The sequence below is a fragment of the Capra hircus genome, chromosome 19 (assembly GCF_001704415.2).
Source record: "Capra hircus breed San Clemente chromosome 19, ASM170441v1, whole genome shotgun sequence".
NCBI classification, from domain to species: domain Eukaryota; kingdom Metazoa; phylum Chordata; class Mammalia; order Artiodactyla; family Bovidae; genus Capra; species Capra hircus.
Genome location: NC_030826.1, coordinates 54,277,094 through 54,293,247, shown reverse-complemented (window position 1 = coordinate 54,293,247; position 16,154 = coordinate 54,277,094). Strand labels below are relative to the sequence as shown.

Sequence of the window (16,154 nt, the reverse complement as noted above, 5' to 3'; positions counted from 1 at the left end):
GTATTCTTGCCTGGAAAATTCCATGGACAGAAGAGCCTGGCTGGGTACAGTCCATGAGGTCGCAAAGAGTCAGACACGACTGAGCGACTGACACACACACACACACACACTCATAAATGTGGAGAAAATGTTTTCTAGAAGCACACGCAAGATGCCATTAACTGAGACTGCCTTTGGAAAGAGGAGCTGGTGGGGGCGGCCCTTCCTTCCATCTTACCCATGTCAGTATAATTTGGATTTTCTAATAATAAACATGAACTGCACTTCTAAAATGCTACACAGGGATCGCTGAACAGTGAGCCTGAGGCTATTATACATATATTTTCCTTTAAAAAAAGAAAGAAGGGAAAAAGAAAAAAAAAAAGATGAATCTAATCAGAGCTGTAGCCCAGAAATAAGTCCAATATCAAGACTAGAGAGGAGACCAATTCTATTGTGTGTGAGGGACACGAAGGTTAAAGGAAAAACAGCAAAAAAGCAAGCACACTCCCTTTGTGAAGGAACTCACCATCCAGTAGGAAAGATATAAACCCAGATAATTGCCACGCAAGAGGGGACATTCAAGAGCTGATGCAGACCTCTTTAGTCCAAAGGGAGGCAGCGTCATTTGACCTGCCAACACTCCCTCGGGGAAAGGCTGGTTTACATTTGAATTCTGCTCTTGACTTTTGAAGTGTGGTGCTTTTCAAAACTGGACTTCCCTGGCGGTTCAGTGGTAAGACTTTATCTTCCTAACACAGGGGGTGCGGGTTTGATCCCTGGTTGGGGACCTAAGATACCACATGCCCCACCACCAAAGAGCCAGAACATAAATAACAGAAGCAATGCTGTAGCACATTCAATAAAGGCGTTAAAAATAGCCCATGTCAAAAAAAAAAAAAAAATCTAGAAAAAATTGGCTCTAACCCATTGGTGGGGCATGAAAGCAACTTAGAGGTTGCTACTCGCATTTTAAAAATGTGCAGCCAATGTCTCAGTGTGGTTTTAAGATTTAATAACTTTAGGAGCACAAATGCTCCAAACAGCTCCCAAAATGACATTTGAAAGGTTATTTACATTTAAAATATATTGATGTTTCTTATCTAAGCTCATATAATACCACCGTCCAATAGCTCTAGTTGATTTTCAGACTTTGAAACAACATTCATGGGCGGATGGTCAGTGACTAATAGGATTGCCTTTGTGATTTCAGCCCTGTGATCTTATGGGATTGGATGCACACGTGACCTCAAGGGAGGTCGGCCCGGTGTCTGAGGTGCCCAGAGGAAACTCCTCTAGCTGCCCTGTCTGTCTGGATTCTGGCACTTACAAAGACTTAAAAGGAAAAATACAGCATTCAAATGTCAGGAAACTGAGTATAAAAGGAATTTAAATAAGTAAATACTCAAACAATGTGTTTTGTGGGTTTGTAGCATTTACACTTCTTAGGTTATTAAGACTTAAAACTGCACAAGACTTTGAGGGCACCCTGTATCCCAGAATTAAATTAAAGACAAATACTGGTGTGTGTGTACATGTGGTAGAGGTAGATACCGTTTTAAAAAGCTTCTGTGACTTTATAAATGTGGGTGCAATTTAAATAGATTTCTTATGGTGAGACTTGACTTTTGGAAAACACTGCTGAATCGGCCATTTACTCTTTTCTGCCTGCACAGAAACCCCCTTCTTTCAAAAGGTGTTCTTTGAAGCCTGTGGTCCTGGTGGGAACTGCCAGACAGGCAGTCAGACCACCCCAGCCCCGCCATGCCCTGTGATGGCTTTGACAGGCAGATATGAACCATGGGCCTGATTTCTGCTTGGGCACAAGGAACCTCTGGTCCCAGAGCTGAGAGCTTGGGAGACGGGGGTGACCCAGGGTCACCAGGTGGAGAGTCCCTGGCTGTGATTTGCCCCGAGGTCATTCTACCCCAGCCTCTGCTGTACGTGAGCTACTCAAATCCTGGTTCCACAAAAGCTCACCTAAGCTGAGTTTCTGTCACCAACATCCAGAGTCCTGACCACTGTCACTGTCCACTCACATCCCTCTCTGCAAGCCCAGAACATCTCAAGTTCTGCCAGGAGGCTGTTGCCTGTTTGATATACCAGCTGCTCAGCAGCGGGAGGTGGGGAGTGGGGGCTGCTCCAGGGAGGCGGTTACTTACCGGTGTTTTAGATAACAGAATAATGGAAAGGCTTCCATTATTTAAAAAAAAAAATTAAAAAAAAAATCATTCAATTGCATTTTGCCCTTAGTTTATAAAAAGTGTGTACCCAGCAGCAAAACAAAACTGCTGGGGGCTTCCCAGCTGTCCAGCGCTTTCACTGTGGAGGGTGCAGGTTCAGTCCCTGGCTGGAAAACTTAGGATCCTGCAAGCCATGCCCTGGGGCCAAAAAATAACCCCAAACAAACAGAGCAAACCCAAAAAACCAAACGTGCTGATACCAACAAGAGGGGCAGGTTTCAGAAACAGAGCGCCTGAGACAACCGTGGAAGCCCTCCTGGAGGTGGGAGCTCTTAGCCTCAGTCCAGGGCTCTGCGCTTCAAGGTGATGAGCTGTGTGCACAACCGCGAGGGAAGAGAATAAAGTGAGACCGTGTGCAAAATGCCGGAGCCTTTGTCTCAGTAAGGATTTTACTGGGAATTCCCTGGTGGTCCAGTGGTTGGGACTCAGCACGCTCACTTCTGGGCCAGGTTCGATCCCTGGGTGGGGGCTAAGGAGGAGCGCTCAGCTGAGCCCGAGTGGTGCAGGGGAGGCCTCAGGAGGGACGAGAATCCCGAGCTGGGTCTGAGAAGAGCTGGCCAGGCCTGGAACATCACAGCTTTTTCAGTGACTCCTTGGAGTCTTGTGTGACCACAGGGAGGGTGTGGGAGGCCAGGAAAGCAAGGCCTGGACCAGAGAACTCACATGGGACAAGGTACTGAGGAGCCACCGGGAATTTAACAGTGGGGAGAAAGAAGATAAGAGCTGCAGTTGGGAGCAGTACATGGGGATGCGCCGGCAAGAGAGGAGGCAGGAGGGACTGAGTGCAGGGCTCCATCCGCGCTGGTCCCCCACAGCAGGCCTGAGGCCAAGACCACACCCCAGTCAGCTCACTGACCAGCTTCTTAGAGACTGGTTTATATGCTGCTGCTGCTAAGTCACTTCAGTGGTGTCCGACTCTGTGCGACCCCAGAGATGGCAGCCCACCAGGCTCCCCCGTCCCCGGGATTCTCCAGGCAAGAGTACTGAAGTGGGGTGCCATTGCCTTCTCTGCTAGTTTATATACATATATATATAGAGAGAGACTCTTTGTGACCCCATGCCCGTGGACTGCAGCATGCCAGGCCTCCCTGTCCCTCACCATCTCCTAGAATTTGCCCAAGTTCACATCCAGGGCATTGGTGATGCCATCCAGCCATCTCATCCTCTTCTCTTTCTGCCCTCAATCCTTCCCAGCATCAGGGTCTTTTCCAATGAGTCAGCTGTTCGCATCAGGTGACCAAATATCAAAGCTTATATATCTAGTTCCCGAACCAGGGATTGAACCCATGCCCCTTGCATTGGGAGCATACAGTCTTAACCACTGGGCCACCAGAGAAGTCCCTGGGTTACTTTTCTAATTCAGCTTTTCCATCAATGGAGGCAGGTGGAGGGACGGCCTCCTGACAGCCTCGCCAAGGCCAGGAGCCCAAGATGGGGGTCCCCCAGAGGCCAAAAGGGGAGGGGTGGCAGAGGGGACAGGGAGGAGGTTGTAGGGCACAGAGGGGCTTGGAAGGAGGCTTCTTGGAGCCCCTAGGAGCCAGAGGCACACGCTGCAGACAGCTCATTGCCATTTATGGCTGCCCTGGCTGATACACAGGCTCAAGTGGAGCAGAGGTAGGGAGAGATGGCTGCAGAGACAGATGTCTTTTTGTCTGTCTGTCTCTCTTTCTGCCTAAGGAGGTGAGTCTGCCCTGGGGTCCTGCAAACAGGGTCTGTTGGACCCTGAGACCACCCACCTGAGTTGCACCAACACCCCCGTCCCCACCCCCCTCCCAGTTAATCCAGACTGATTTTAAACCTGGAGGACCAGGGCTCCACCAGGCAGGCATCGAGGAGGCCCAGCTCTTCTGTGGAGGCAAAGACTGAGGTAACAGGAAGCTCTCAGGGGCCCACAGCATCCCTTGCCCTGGCCTGCAGCCTGGGACAGACCAATCAACTGCCAGGTCTCCAGAGAAGGCTTCTGAGAGGGGCCCCGAGAACAGGCAAGGCTCAGGGGCTGCCTCCTGGCTCCCATTCAGGCGGGAGCTGATTCGGCATTGCTGGCAGTCCTTCCAGGAGGATTTCATCAGGCAGTCAGGCTACTCATCTTCGGCACTCAGAGGGGAGTGTCGGCTGTGGGGTGAGCCGAGACAGCAGCAGAGCCAGCGCCAGTGCCCGGGGCGTTGGTGCTGGGCGGGTGCTGGGTGGGGAGGACGGGCCAGCAGAGGTCATGACAGTTCTTTGCCTGCACCATCAAAACAACTCTGCCACCCCTGCCTCCAGATGAGAGCTCCAAGCTGAGGCCGCTCAGGCCAGCTCCACACGTGCAGCTAGAAAAGGCTCATCCCCTGTGACAAGGAACTTACATCTCATGCTTCAAAGTGGCCCTTCTCAACCTGTCCAATTTTCCCCTGCAGTCACAGCATCTTGACTCTTCATCATGGCCTGAGAATGTAGATGCCAACCTGCCGTTTCCTTTCTATGGGGCCAAGACACGTGGCAGGTGGGATCTTAGTTCCTAACCAGGGATTGAACCCGCTTTCCCCACCTTGGAAAGCCATCTGGGTTTCACCTCTTCCTTCTCCCCGCTCCTGCCTCAATCACTCAGTACCTTCATGGGCACCACAGGCACTCCACTCTCCTGCAATCATCTCTTCTGAGGATATCTTAAAATGATGACTTTATCATGTTTTTCCTTCTCAAAGCCCCATAATGGTGGTTGCCAAGTTCAATCCAAAACTCCCCTGGCTTTTGAAGCTCTCTGGCTTCCAGACTCAGTGAGGTCAGTGTCTAAGAGCTTCCTGGGAAGTGCTGTCCCCTCCCACCCACCATGCATGTCTGGTGGGGAGAGGATAGGCTGGAACACAGGGTCATCCTTGGGACCACAGCCTCAGGCACTGATCTGTCCTTGGCTGTTCACCCCTGAGCCCTCCTCTTTCCCCTGAACAGGGTCTTCTGAGATCACTGGATCCAACTTGGACCATCTTGAGCTCAGTTATTCTACCCTTGGTCGGCTGAGCCCTGGAGCCACGTGGAACTGCCGCAGGGACCACTGCGAGGGGAGAGGGAGGAGCCAAGGGGCTGAGACGACCCCCACCACCACCCAGAGCAGTTCCACTTTTCCTCCATGCACTGGACTTCCGTCTGTATAAGACTGAGGAGGGTAAAAGGTATTGAGACTTTTAAAAAATCTTAGAAGGTAGGCTTCCCTCGTGGTCTAGTGGTTAAGAATCCCCCTACCAATGCAGGGGACAAGGGTTTCACCCCTGGTCCAGGAAGATCCCACAAGCCATGGCGCAACTAAGCCTGTCACGTGTTACAACTAATGAGCCCAAGCTCCAAAGCCCATGGGCCGCAACTACTGAAGCCCTCCAGCTCTAGGGCCTGTGTCCCGTAGCAAGAGAGGCCTGCGCACCGCAACGGAGAGAAGCCCCCACTCGCCACAACTAAGAGAAAGCCCCCGTGCAGCAAGGAAGACCTAGCATAGCCAAAAATAAGTGAATAACTCTTTATCAAAAATGTTAGGAAGCCACTGATTTAATGTGGCTTCTACCCAACAGAAAACGCCTGTTGATCAAACCTTTGATGAATTGCTAGTTATCCAGTCTGTGTTTGAACTTGTCTTACATCGGGGAGATCACTAGCTTACAGAGCCGTCTGCCTCTTTGGAGCATAATACACGACTTTAGGGATGCTCTGCAGGCGGGCGACACGCAAGGCCGTGGGGACATAGAGAAGTAGACTCCTGCTGCCCAGGGTGGTTCTTCCCAGAGCCTGCCTGTCAGCAGGAACTGACAGAGTTTTCTTGTCTTCTTGTTATTATTGCAGCTTATTCAATCAGCAGGTACTTTGGGGGTGCCAGTGTCTGCCAAGTCTGTTTAGGAGCTGGGGACATGGCTCTGGATGTGGCAGGCAAGGACCCTGTTCTCACGCACTGACATTCCGCCGCGGCAGACAGCACAGGCTGAAACAAAAGATGACCTCAGCCCGTGCTGAGCGCTGAGAAGGAAGTCAGCCCAGATGGGATGACGTGTTGGGGGAATTCACATCCGCCAAGGTGGTCAAGGACCCAGAGACTTGATAGGGGAGGAGGAGCAACCATGAGGATCCAGGTCGGGGAGGGTCCGCCAGGCCTGGGGCTTGGGCTGAGCAGAGAGGGGTGGCTGAAGAAAAGGCTGAGGTGGGGTCCTGCTGGGCCTCAGGGGCCCGGGTAAGAGGGTGAGGATTATTCTATCAGCCACTGAGGGGCTTTACGCAGGAGAATGGACTTGCTACCTGTGGTGCTCATTAGAGAGGGGAAGGGAGATGTCCAAGAGGCCACTGGGATGGTGCTGGGCTGGGTGTATATATTTTGACATCTTCAGCTATTTTTAAATTAATTAATTAACTTTAATTTTTGACTGCCCTGGGTGTTTGCTGCGGTGTGTGTGGGGGGGCACAGTGGTAAAGAATTAGCCTGCCAACGCAAGAGACACAAGAGACTTGGGTTTGATCCCTGGGTTGGGAAGATCTCCCGGAGAAGAAAATGGGAACCCACTCCAGTATTCTTGTCTGGAAGTTTCCACGGACAGAGGAGCCTGGAGGGCTACAGTCCATAGGGTCACAAAGAGTCGGACATGACTGAGTGACTCACACACACACACACACACACACACATGGGTTCCCTAGTTGCCTGTGGCACATGTGGGATCTTGGTTCCCTGACCAGGGATAAAACACAAGCCCCCCGTGCAGTGGAAGGTGAATTCTGAACCACTGGAGCACCACGGAAGTCCTGCATCAGCAGTTATTGACCGGGAGGCCCATGTTGGCCAATGTGTTCTGGGAGGTGGCAGGGGTGGCCCAGGCCCAGATGTGAATCCTCCGCTTGATATTATGAGCATGAGCTTTTCTAGCAAAAGGAAAGCACCGGGTAATCCTTGGACTCAAGGGGTAGGGGTAGGGGGAGAGGGGACCGAGATTGAGAACTTGCACATCACCCCAGGGCACCAGGAGTCAGCCCGCAGGATGGTGTGGTCAAACGTCCAGACTAAAAGGACCATCCTGGACTCTGACCTCAGATCCCAATTGAGGGCACATTCACAAGCCCCAAACACTAACCCTAAGCCACTCTGTCTGGCTCAGACATCAGCCTGCCAGATTCAATCCTATCAGATTAACGGGTTTTGGCACTGTTCCTACAAATAGGATTTAGAGGACATCAAAAGCTTCATTAAAAAACACACACACACACACACACACACACAAAAACCCTGAGGCAGCAATCAGGCATCTACCAGACCCTCAGTCAGTGAGAATTAGGTTGAATTCTCATCTCTATATTTCAGGATTAACAGAGAAGGTCAAGGATAGGGAGGAAAACCAAGGGACTGATCAAATCAGTCTGACTAAATCAGACTGACCAAATCTGAGAGGGTCAGAAGAAATGAGATCATTGTGTTGGGGAAAGCCAGGCTGAAGAATTTTGAACATGACTAACTCCGAGGATAATAACAGAACACAGATGGCCAGCATTTAAGATCTCTACCCGAGGAAGGGAAACCAGTTTTAGATCATGAGGAATAAAGAAAAAGGACTGTCTGACCCTACAGTAGGCTTATTGATTTTCATAGGAGGCCACTGGGCCAGAGGTATTTTCTTGTCCTGAGATTGATCTCAGACTCGGAGTGTTCAGCAAGTAAGAACTTGGCCGGGAGAGTGTTAATGCCGAGGTCACAGAATTAGACCCTCGCTGAGGCCAGGCTCAGGGCTGTGTTGACCAGACGGTTAGCAATGTCTGCAAGGACTTCTAAACTTGAAAATACTAAACAGGGACAACCACTGGTGGTCCAGTGGTTAAGAATCCGCCTTGCAATGCCAGGGAACTTGGGTTCGATCCTTGGTCAGGGAACTAAGATCCCACATGCAGCAAAGTAAGGCCGAGTGCCACAACTACTGAGCTGACACGCCACAACTAGAGAGTCCGCGTGCCGCAACGAAAGATCCCACGTGAGCAACGAAAGATCCCACGCGACCAACAAAGACTCTGAGCGCCATAACTAAGGCTCGGCACTGCCAAGTAAACACGTGCGCACACACACACATGCTCGCTACCCAGGTCATGAAACAAGAGCTGATGGCGAGAAAGCAAACAGTCCCGGACTGCAGACCTCCTTTTAGCTCAACCCCTCCGTTTTGTCGATAGGAAAACTCATACCCAAAGTTATACGGCTTCCCCAAGTCTCCAAGGCTATTCAGAGGCAAAAATACTAGATAAGCAAGTTCCCTGAATTCTTGCATTTCGATTTCCTTCAGGCCATTCAATCTCATTGGCTATTCTTTAGCTATTCACTGTAGCCAGGAGAAAGGGACCCATGTGCCCACCTCCCTCGTGAGAGAGAAGGAATGGTTGCTTTAGCATCCCAGCCTTCCTTTTTGGTTCGGACCAAGCAGCGAGAGATCAGAAGGACGGCCAGTGGCTCTGTCTGTGCATCAGGGCCTGATAGGAGGAGGTTTCCGGACTCCTGTTCCATTTATCTGTCCTCACCAAGGGCAAAACCGAGTGCGGTCAGACTCAGGTTGTTCCAGAAATGCTCTGGCCACTAGGGACTTGGCATTTCTCAGAAAAAAATGTCCACCGGAGGTCTAAGTTGGTCTCAGCCCTCCCACGTTGTAGTCTGGGAAGGAAAGGGCTACAGAAGAGAAGCTGTCTAAAAGTGAACACGCTCAATATTTTATTTCTAACTCTTTGAAGCCAGGCACTTTTTTTTCTTCCCCTTAAGGTATGTTCTTTAGGAATTTATTTTTCCTACTAAGCAGAAAAATTTAAACTGACAGCTACATTTTCCACATGCAAACAAAACTCTATCACTGAAAGAAATAACAAAATTTAGCTATTAGGAAAGCCCCAATTTCTTTCTCATATGAAAAAAATTAAATTATGGACTTAAAGAACTTTGGGCTTCTCTGGTGGCTCGGACAGGAAAGAATCCGCCTGCAACGCAGGAGACCTGGGATCCCTGGGTCGGGAAGATCCCCTGGAGAAGGGAATGGCTACCCACTCCAGTATTCTTGCCTGGAGAATCCCATGGACAGAGGAGTCTGGCAGATTGTGGTCTGTGAGGTCGTAAAGAGTCCCATGGGACTGAGCGACTTTCACTTTCACTTTCAAAGAACTTTACAAAACATACCCTTTTACACGACTAAATGTGAAACTCTGCTTACAGCCCTCTGCATCATCTTTTTTAGTTGATGTTCAGTTCAGTCGCTCATTTGTGTCCGACTCTTTGTGACCCCATGGACTGCAGCGCCCCAGGCTTCCCTGTCCATTACCAACTCCTGGAGTTTACTCAAACTCATGTCCATCGAGTCGGTGATGCCATCCAACCAGCTCATCCTCTGTTGATGTACATTGTTGTAATTATTGTGAAGAGACTATTCCCGTGAATTTTTTTCTTAATTTTTAATATATATGTTTATTTATTTGGCTGTGCCAGGTCTTAGTTGCGTGTGGCATGCTGGATCTTTGATCTTCGTTGTGCCTGGGGGATCTAGTTTTCTGACCAAGAACGGAACCTGGGCCCCTTGCATTGGCAATGTGGAGTCTTAGCCACTGGACCACCAGGGAAGTCCCATTATTCCTGTTTTGTGTTCAGCTTTTTTCCCTTACTTACGTCTACCAGTTTGCTAACATTTGGATTCTGTCCCTTCACCCCCAGAAAAATCACTAGATCTGCTGCAGACTGTTTTTGTATCCCCCAGAATTCATATGCTGTTCAGCATATGAACCCCAGTTCTGAACCCCCCACTTGGAGGTAGGGCCTTCAAGAGGCAATTAGGTTTAATGTGGTCATGACCTTGGGTCCCCCATGATGAGATTAGGCCCTTAGTAGAAGAGGAAGACACCTGACTGTTTTCTGTGCTGTGTGAGGACACAGCAGTCGGCTAGCTGGGAAGTGGGTTCTCATCCTGAACCGAATCTGCTGGTACCTTGATCTTGGACTCCTCAGTCTTCAGAACTGGCAGAAATAAATGTCTGTTGTTTAATGATTTTTTTTTGTGTGTGTGTGGCCACTCCACAGGGCATTCGGGATATTAGTTCCCTGACTAGGGATCGAACCTGTACCGCCTGTGGTGGAAACATGGATTCTTAGCCAATGGACTGCCAGTGAAGTCCAATCTATAGTAGTACTCTGTGTTATAGGAGCCTAAGAGGACCAAAGGACAAGACTCAAAGTGGTATGAACAACTGCCAGATACCTGTTTGGCCATCCACTAAACGGACTTCTGTTAGAAGAACAGAAAGTGGGGCTACATTGACATCACAAAGCTCAGGACACAAAAGAGAAAAAGAAAAGAAAATACAATAAAGAAAAAAAATTAACAAAGGTCAGGACAGATGATGGGAGATGGGATTTACCTTCTTGGTCATTCTGAGAAGGCTAGGGGCTTTGCAGCTCCCTGAGGGACAGACCTGTGGTGACAAGGCTGGTATCAAGATGGGCCCAACAGCAAGATAATGTCAGAAAGGCGAACAGGGGCCCAGCTGCATGGTGAGGGCAGACAGAGGAGGCTGTGCAGCTCAATCAAATCGGCACCCTCAGAGTGCCTGAAACACCAAGCCCTTTCCTGAGAAATTCCCCATCAGGTTCCTCTTTCCCAGCATTGGATGTTGGAAAGTCCCAAACATACAGAGAAGAATAATACAATGAACTCTCCTATACCCTTTCACTTAGATTCACCAATTGTTAACATTTTTCCATCTCTGTACTCTCTCTCCATACACATCCATGACGTGTGTGTGTGTGTGTGTGTGTGTGTAACTATCTGAATCATGACATGTTATCCCTAGATGTTTCAGCATGCATCTTCCTAAGAACATTTTTCTATATATTACCACAATGCCAGCCAGCATCACGCTCAAGAAAGTGAGCATCGATACAATAAAATGATCTAATAAATCATTCATTTGAAACATGATCCAATTATCTCTAAAATATTCTTTATAGCTTCCCACCCCATCTGGAATCCAATCAAGGACCAGGTATTTCATTTGTCTTTCCTGTCTCTTAGTCTCCTTCAATCTTTAAGCGTCTGCATTGGCCAGCAGCCTTAGAGGAAGTCCCTTCTCCATTTCTGAGCTGACTGAGGGCCTGAGCACCAGGATGTCTGAGTCCTGGCTAAGACAGAGCGATTCGACTCCACTACTACTGAGTGACATTGATCCTCTGTCCATGACCTCTGTTTGGCATCGTATGATACAGCCCTGCTGGAATCCACATCTCCATTAGGTGAGAGGTCTGCAAATCCTAAATCTTAACCTGTACCTTGTGGGCTTCCCAGGTGGCTCAGTGGTGAAGAATCTGCCTGCCAATGCAGGAGACATGGGTTTGATCCCTGGGACAGGAAGATCCCCTGGAGATAGAAATGGCATCCCACTCCAGCATTCTTGCCTGGAAGATCCAATGGACAGAGAAGCCTGGTGGGGTACTGTTCATGGGGTCGCAAAGAGTCGGACACAGCTGAATCGACTAAACAACAATGACCTCAGCACCGGAAAGCACTGCTTCCTGGCCTTACAAGGGACCAGCTTTGTTCTTGACATCATTCTCCATAATTCTTGGTGACGGTGGGCATGCCCGCCTCCATCCCTGCACACTTCCACACTAATTCCTCAGAGAAATGACAGGCAGTTTAATAATACCACACTGCTCTCCGCTCAGCCTCCCCAGCCTGCCTGATCTAACCCCCTTTCCCTCAGCGGTTGCTCAGCCTCCCAGCCCATCGAGGGCCTTCATGCGACTCGATTCTCCTGCACCTCGGGGTCGCTTCCCCGTGACCCACAGCCGCAGCGGAAGGCGGCTTCCTTGGGCTTTGGATGCTTCTCAATAATCAGCTTTGTGAGCCTGGGCAGCAGCTGCCCGGGGGCCTCCCAGGCCTCGCTGGGAAGGAAGATGATTGGATCAGAAGGGGCTTGGTTAATGGAAAAAGCAGGGGGGAGGGGAGAGGTGAGTTAAGTGCTGCTCTGCCAGGCTGGGGCTGGGCCCGCCTGCTCTCCCACTGCTGCCGTTTCCTTAGTGACAGATAGACCCGAGGCTGGCTGACGGCAGCCCCAAACCCAGACGTGAGTTACTTTTCCCGGCGGGCCTTCTGGCCTGCTCTCCAAGAAGGGGCAGCACGGTCATCAGGAAAAAGTACTGAGACCTGCTCTTTTTCTCCCCTAATATTTATTTATTTGGCTGCACTGGGTCTTAGTCGCAGCATTTGAACTCGTAGTTGTAGCATGTGGGATCCAGTTCCCTGACCAGGGATGGAACCCAGGTCCCCTGCATTGGGAACTCGGAGTCCCAGCTACTGGTCCACCAGGGAAGTCCCTGGGACCCGCTCTTGAAAATCCCCAAGTCCATTTCCAGACAGTTTCTTAGCAGCTTCTTCCAGGGTAATCCCACACGCAGCAAGGCAGAGGAGTCGGGAACAGCTGATATGTGTCCCCAGCACCTGGCCCTGGGCCTTATGCACAGTTGGAGTCGACAGGGGTTTGATAGCTCAGAAGAGGCTGGAGACCTGAACCCAAAAGGGAGGGGCAAGACCTCCAAGGGAGGAAAACAGACTTAATTCTCCTGTTGCCTGGATCACGTCAGGTCAGGACGTGGAGACGAAGGACGGACACACAAGCCTCAGCTGTCACGGTCATCCGCTTGGACAGTGCATTGGGTTCAGCTCCGAGTCTGTGCCCAACACATGAGCCTCCATAAGGCGCCTCATCCTTCAGAGCCTCTACTCACCCTCACAGGACTTGCTTTCTCCTAGGGAGAGGCAGATACGGCCTCTTTTTAAGCCAGCACGAAACCCGTTACCTAGCTATATTGCTGACAGCCTAGAGGCCTTGTAGAAACTTCTTTCAGAAGCACTGTAATCTGGAAGATCAGGAGATGACCGAGCACTACTAAAGGACTTTTAAAATTTTTTCATTAATTAATTTTTGGCTGCACCGCACGAGTGCACTGCCTGGTATTCGGGATCTTGGCTTCCCGACCAGAGATTGAATCCAGGCTTCTGCAGAGGAAATGTGGAGTCTTAACCACTGGACCACCAGGGAAGTCCATAAAGGACATTTTAAAGTTCAGTCCAGAACCTGCCTCTGGATGAAAAGGGGCCAATGTGTTCACTGTAGGAGCATGGCCGATTGAGAGCAAGTGGCAGCCTGAGGATAGCCCCTATGCGTCTCCTGTTCCCAAGAGAATCCTAAACACGGGAGCAAAGCTAACACATCAGCATGTGTCCAAACCCTACCTGCCAACACCACAGGTGAGGGCAGCAAGAACAGCAGGGCCTCCGTGCTCCTTGGGAAGAATAATACAGCAGCCCTGCTCAAGCTGGTTAGAATACACTCTAATGACACAATTAGTCACCCTCTTGTCAAGCAAAGCACCTGCTCACAGGGGGTCTGGAACAATTACTCAGCATGCCTCCACCCAGCCTTGCTGCCTCCTCCTCCCGTCAAAGGGTTCTCTCCAGTATAAACCATTGTGTCCAGGAAAATTCAGAGTGGGCACTGCAGGCACGCTGACAACGCACCAAAACCACTTGCTCATGGTTTCCACCGTCCTGGCCAGCCTCCCTCTCAAGGAAAGGAGCCTAGGAGTCAGAACAAGGCGTTCTGATCAGGCTCAGGGCCCTTGGCGCTGGCCCCAAAGGTCCAAGGGCGCTGAAATCCTGGGAATGTGCGGCTAGCAAGTAGATTTCCAATGTCAAGAGGTACATCGGGGAATTCCCTAGTGGTCCAGTGGTTAGGACTCTGTGTGCGCTTCCACTGCTGGGGGCCCAGGTTTGATACCTGGTTGGGGAACTAAGATCCTGAAGCTCTTAGTTCTACTAAGGACTTACCTCTCTGGCTATCCTAAAGCAATACTGAGGGGTCAGGACAGAGCTGCAGGACAGCAAAAGCAGGAGGGTGGGCTTTGGGGGTGCTCAGCTGCACTGCAGGAAGGCTTTATCCTGCTTGCTCACTGCACACTGGCCAGGCTTATCTGCAGCCCCAGGTGAGGTGTGCAGAGCACCCTGCAGTTTGAAAAGGACAACAAAATGGACTGCAATGGTCCCGTACTTTTCTTTCAGCCCCACCCAGTGGGTTTCAGACATAAATGGCTCAGGAATCCGAATTCCAAATTGGCCTAAAAAGAAAACGCAGTTTTCCTTCTTTTAAGTATTCTATTTTATTATATTACTATCAGGACAACCGCCATCCTTGAAGCCCTGGAAACAAGCCACATACACGTGCGTTTGAAATCCCGTGGGCTGGAGGGTGAGGGGTGTGTGTGTGTGTGTGCGTGTGTGTGTGAGGGGGTGGGTGTGACCCGTACAAGGGGAGGAGAGGCCAAGCAGAGGAAAGCCAGCCTGGCGACAACCCACAACTCCGAGGCTCTGCCACACTTCGAGGGAGGGCTGAGAGTCTGCACGCCGGGACCTTCCCTTCCTGCCGATCGCCGGCTCTGCCCTTCTTGGGGCAGCCCGGCCCGAGGCTGGGGGCCCGGTTCTCGGCTCGGCCGGGGGCGCCGAATCGCGGGGGGAACCGGGCCCCGGGGTGGGAAGGGGCGCCCGGGAGGGCGGGTCCGTACCTGCCTCTCCTCGGCGGCCTGCTCCTCCGCTTCCGCCGGCGCGGCCTCGGGCTCGTCCGGCCGCGCGGGCTCCCCCAGCCCCTCGGGCGCGGCCGCCGGCTCCGCGGCGCAGGGGCCGGGCGGCGCGGGCTTCACGCTGGCCTCAGCCGGAGGAGCGGGCTCTGGGGGCGCGGGCTCCTGGGGGTCCGGGCTCGCGGCCGCCCCGCGCCTCACCAGCAGCCAGGCGAGCAGCAGGGCCAGCGCAGTGGCCAGCGCGGGCAGTGCGGCCAGCAGCTCTGCCGGCGCCTCCATCGCGCCGCGGCCACCGGAGTGCCCGCCCGCGGGGACCCCGAGGGAGCCCGCCTCGCCACGCCCGCGCCCCGCCCCGGGGCGGAGTCCCCGCTGCGCCACGCCCCCCGCCCGCCCCCGACGTCCTCGATCCCCCGGTGACTCAAGATGCTGGGGACAAGAGCCCCTTGGGAAGCGCTCTTGAGACCCAGGTAGGCCCGACACTTTAGGCTTAGGCTTCTTTTTAAAACTAGGGTGAAATACCCAGCATTCCGGGGTCCTTTCGGCATCATTTTAGCCCCGCACAAGTAATCTTTTGAGCATTTTGGAATTGCTAGGGCTTCCCTGGTGGCTCAAACGGTAAAGAATCTGCCCGCAATGCGGAAGACCTGGGTTCGATCCCTGGGTCGGGAGGATCCCCTGGAGAAGGGTATGGCAACCCACTCCCGTATTCTTGCCTGGAGAATCCCATGGACAGAGGAGTCTAGCAGGTTACAGTCCATGGGGTCGCACAGAGTGGTACACGACTGAGTGACTAAGCACAGCACAGCCAGGGAATGCTGGGGGCAAGGTAAAGGCTGTAGGACAATGAAAGCCGAACACCAGCTTTGCTTACTTTCAGCCGCTTTCTAGACCCATGGCCAGCGGCTTTACTCTTTGGGGTTGCCTTGATATATTCATTCTCACGGAGGACTTTTCCAGGTGCTGGTGCGTGAATGCCCCATTCCGGTCTGGACCCAGCAGGCCTCCACACAGCCTCAGGGTGTGGAGGCTGCCCCCAAAGACGGGCTTCAAGGTCAAATTCGATTTTCTCTACAGTCTTTCTTCTTTGAATAATTCTGTAATGTAGGAGAGGGTGGAATGAAAAAAAAGACGTCTACCGTTTTTTGCTTCTCCAGACCCTTCCAGGGCTGTTACTGAACAGTGTAGCTTGGAGATAAATGTAACAGAAAACCATTTTCCCTTACCACTCCCAAACCCTGCCCTAGTTTTTTTTCTTTAAAAAAAACAACAAACAGTGGACAAAGTTTGTAAGGTGCCATGCCAAGCATAGGACTAATATTGAAAAAACCAGGCCCCAGGTTTTTGCT

The 16,154-nt window shown here is 51.5% G+C and overlaps 1 protein-coding gene across 3 annotated transcripts in view; it reads right to left on the bottom strand.

The window, feature by feature from the left end:
• MXRA7 (matrix remodeling associated 7) overlaps positions 1-15,135 on the bottom strand; it is a 31,369-nt gene extending 16,234 nt beyond the window's left edge. For 2 of the 3 annotated variants that reach the window (XM_018063731.1, XM_018063733.1), the window contains exon 1: positions 14,797-15,134. In XM_018063731.1, coding sequence (XP_017919220.1) covers positions 14,797-15,087 — 291 coding nt within the window. In that variant the 5' untranslated portion in view covers positions 15,088-15,134. Of the gene's footprint in view, positions 1-14,796 lie in introns of all 3 variants that reach the window. The other variant, XM_018063732.1, reaches the window with a different exon arrangement.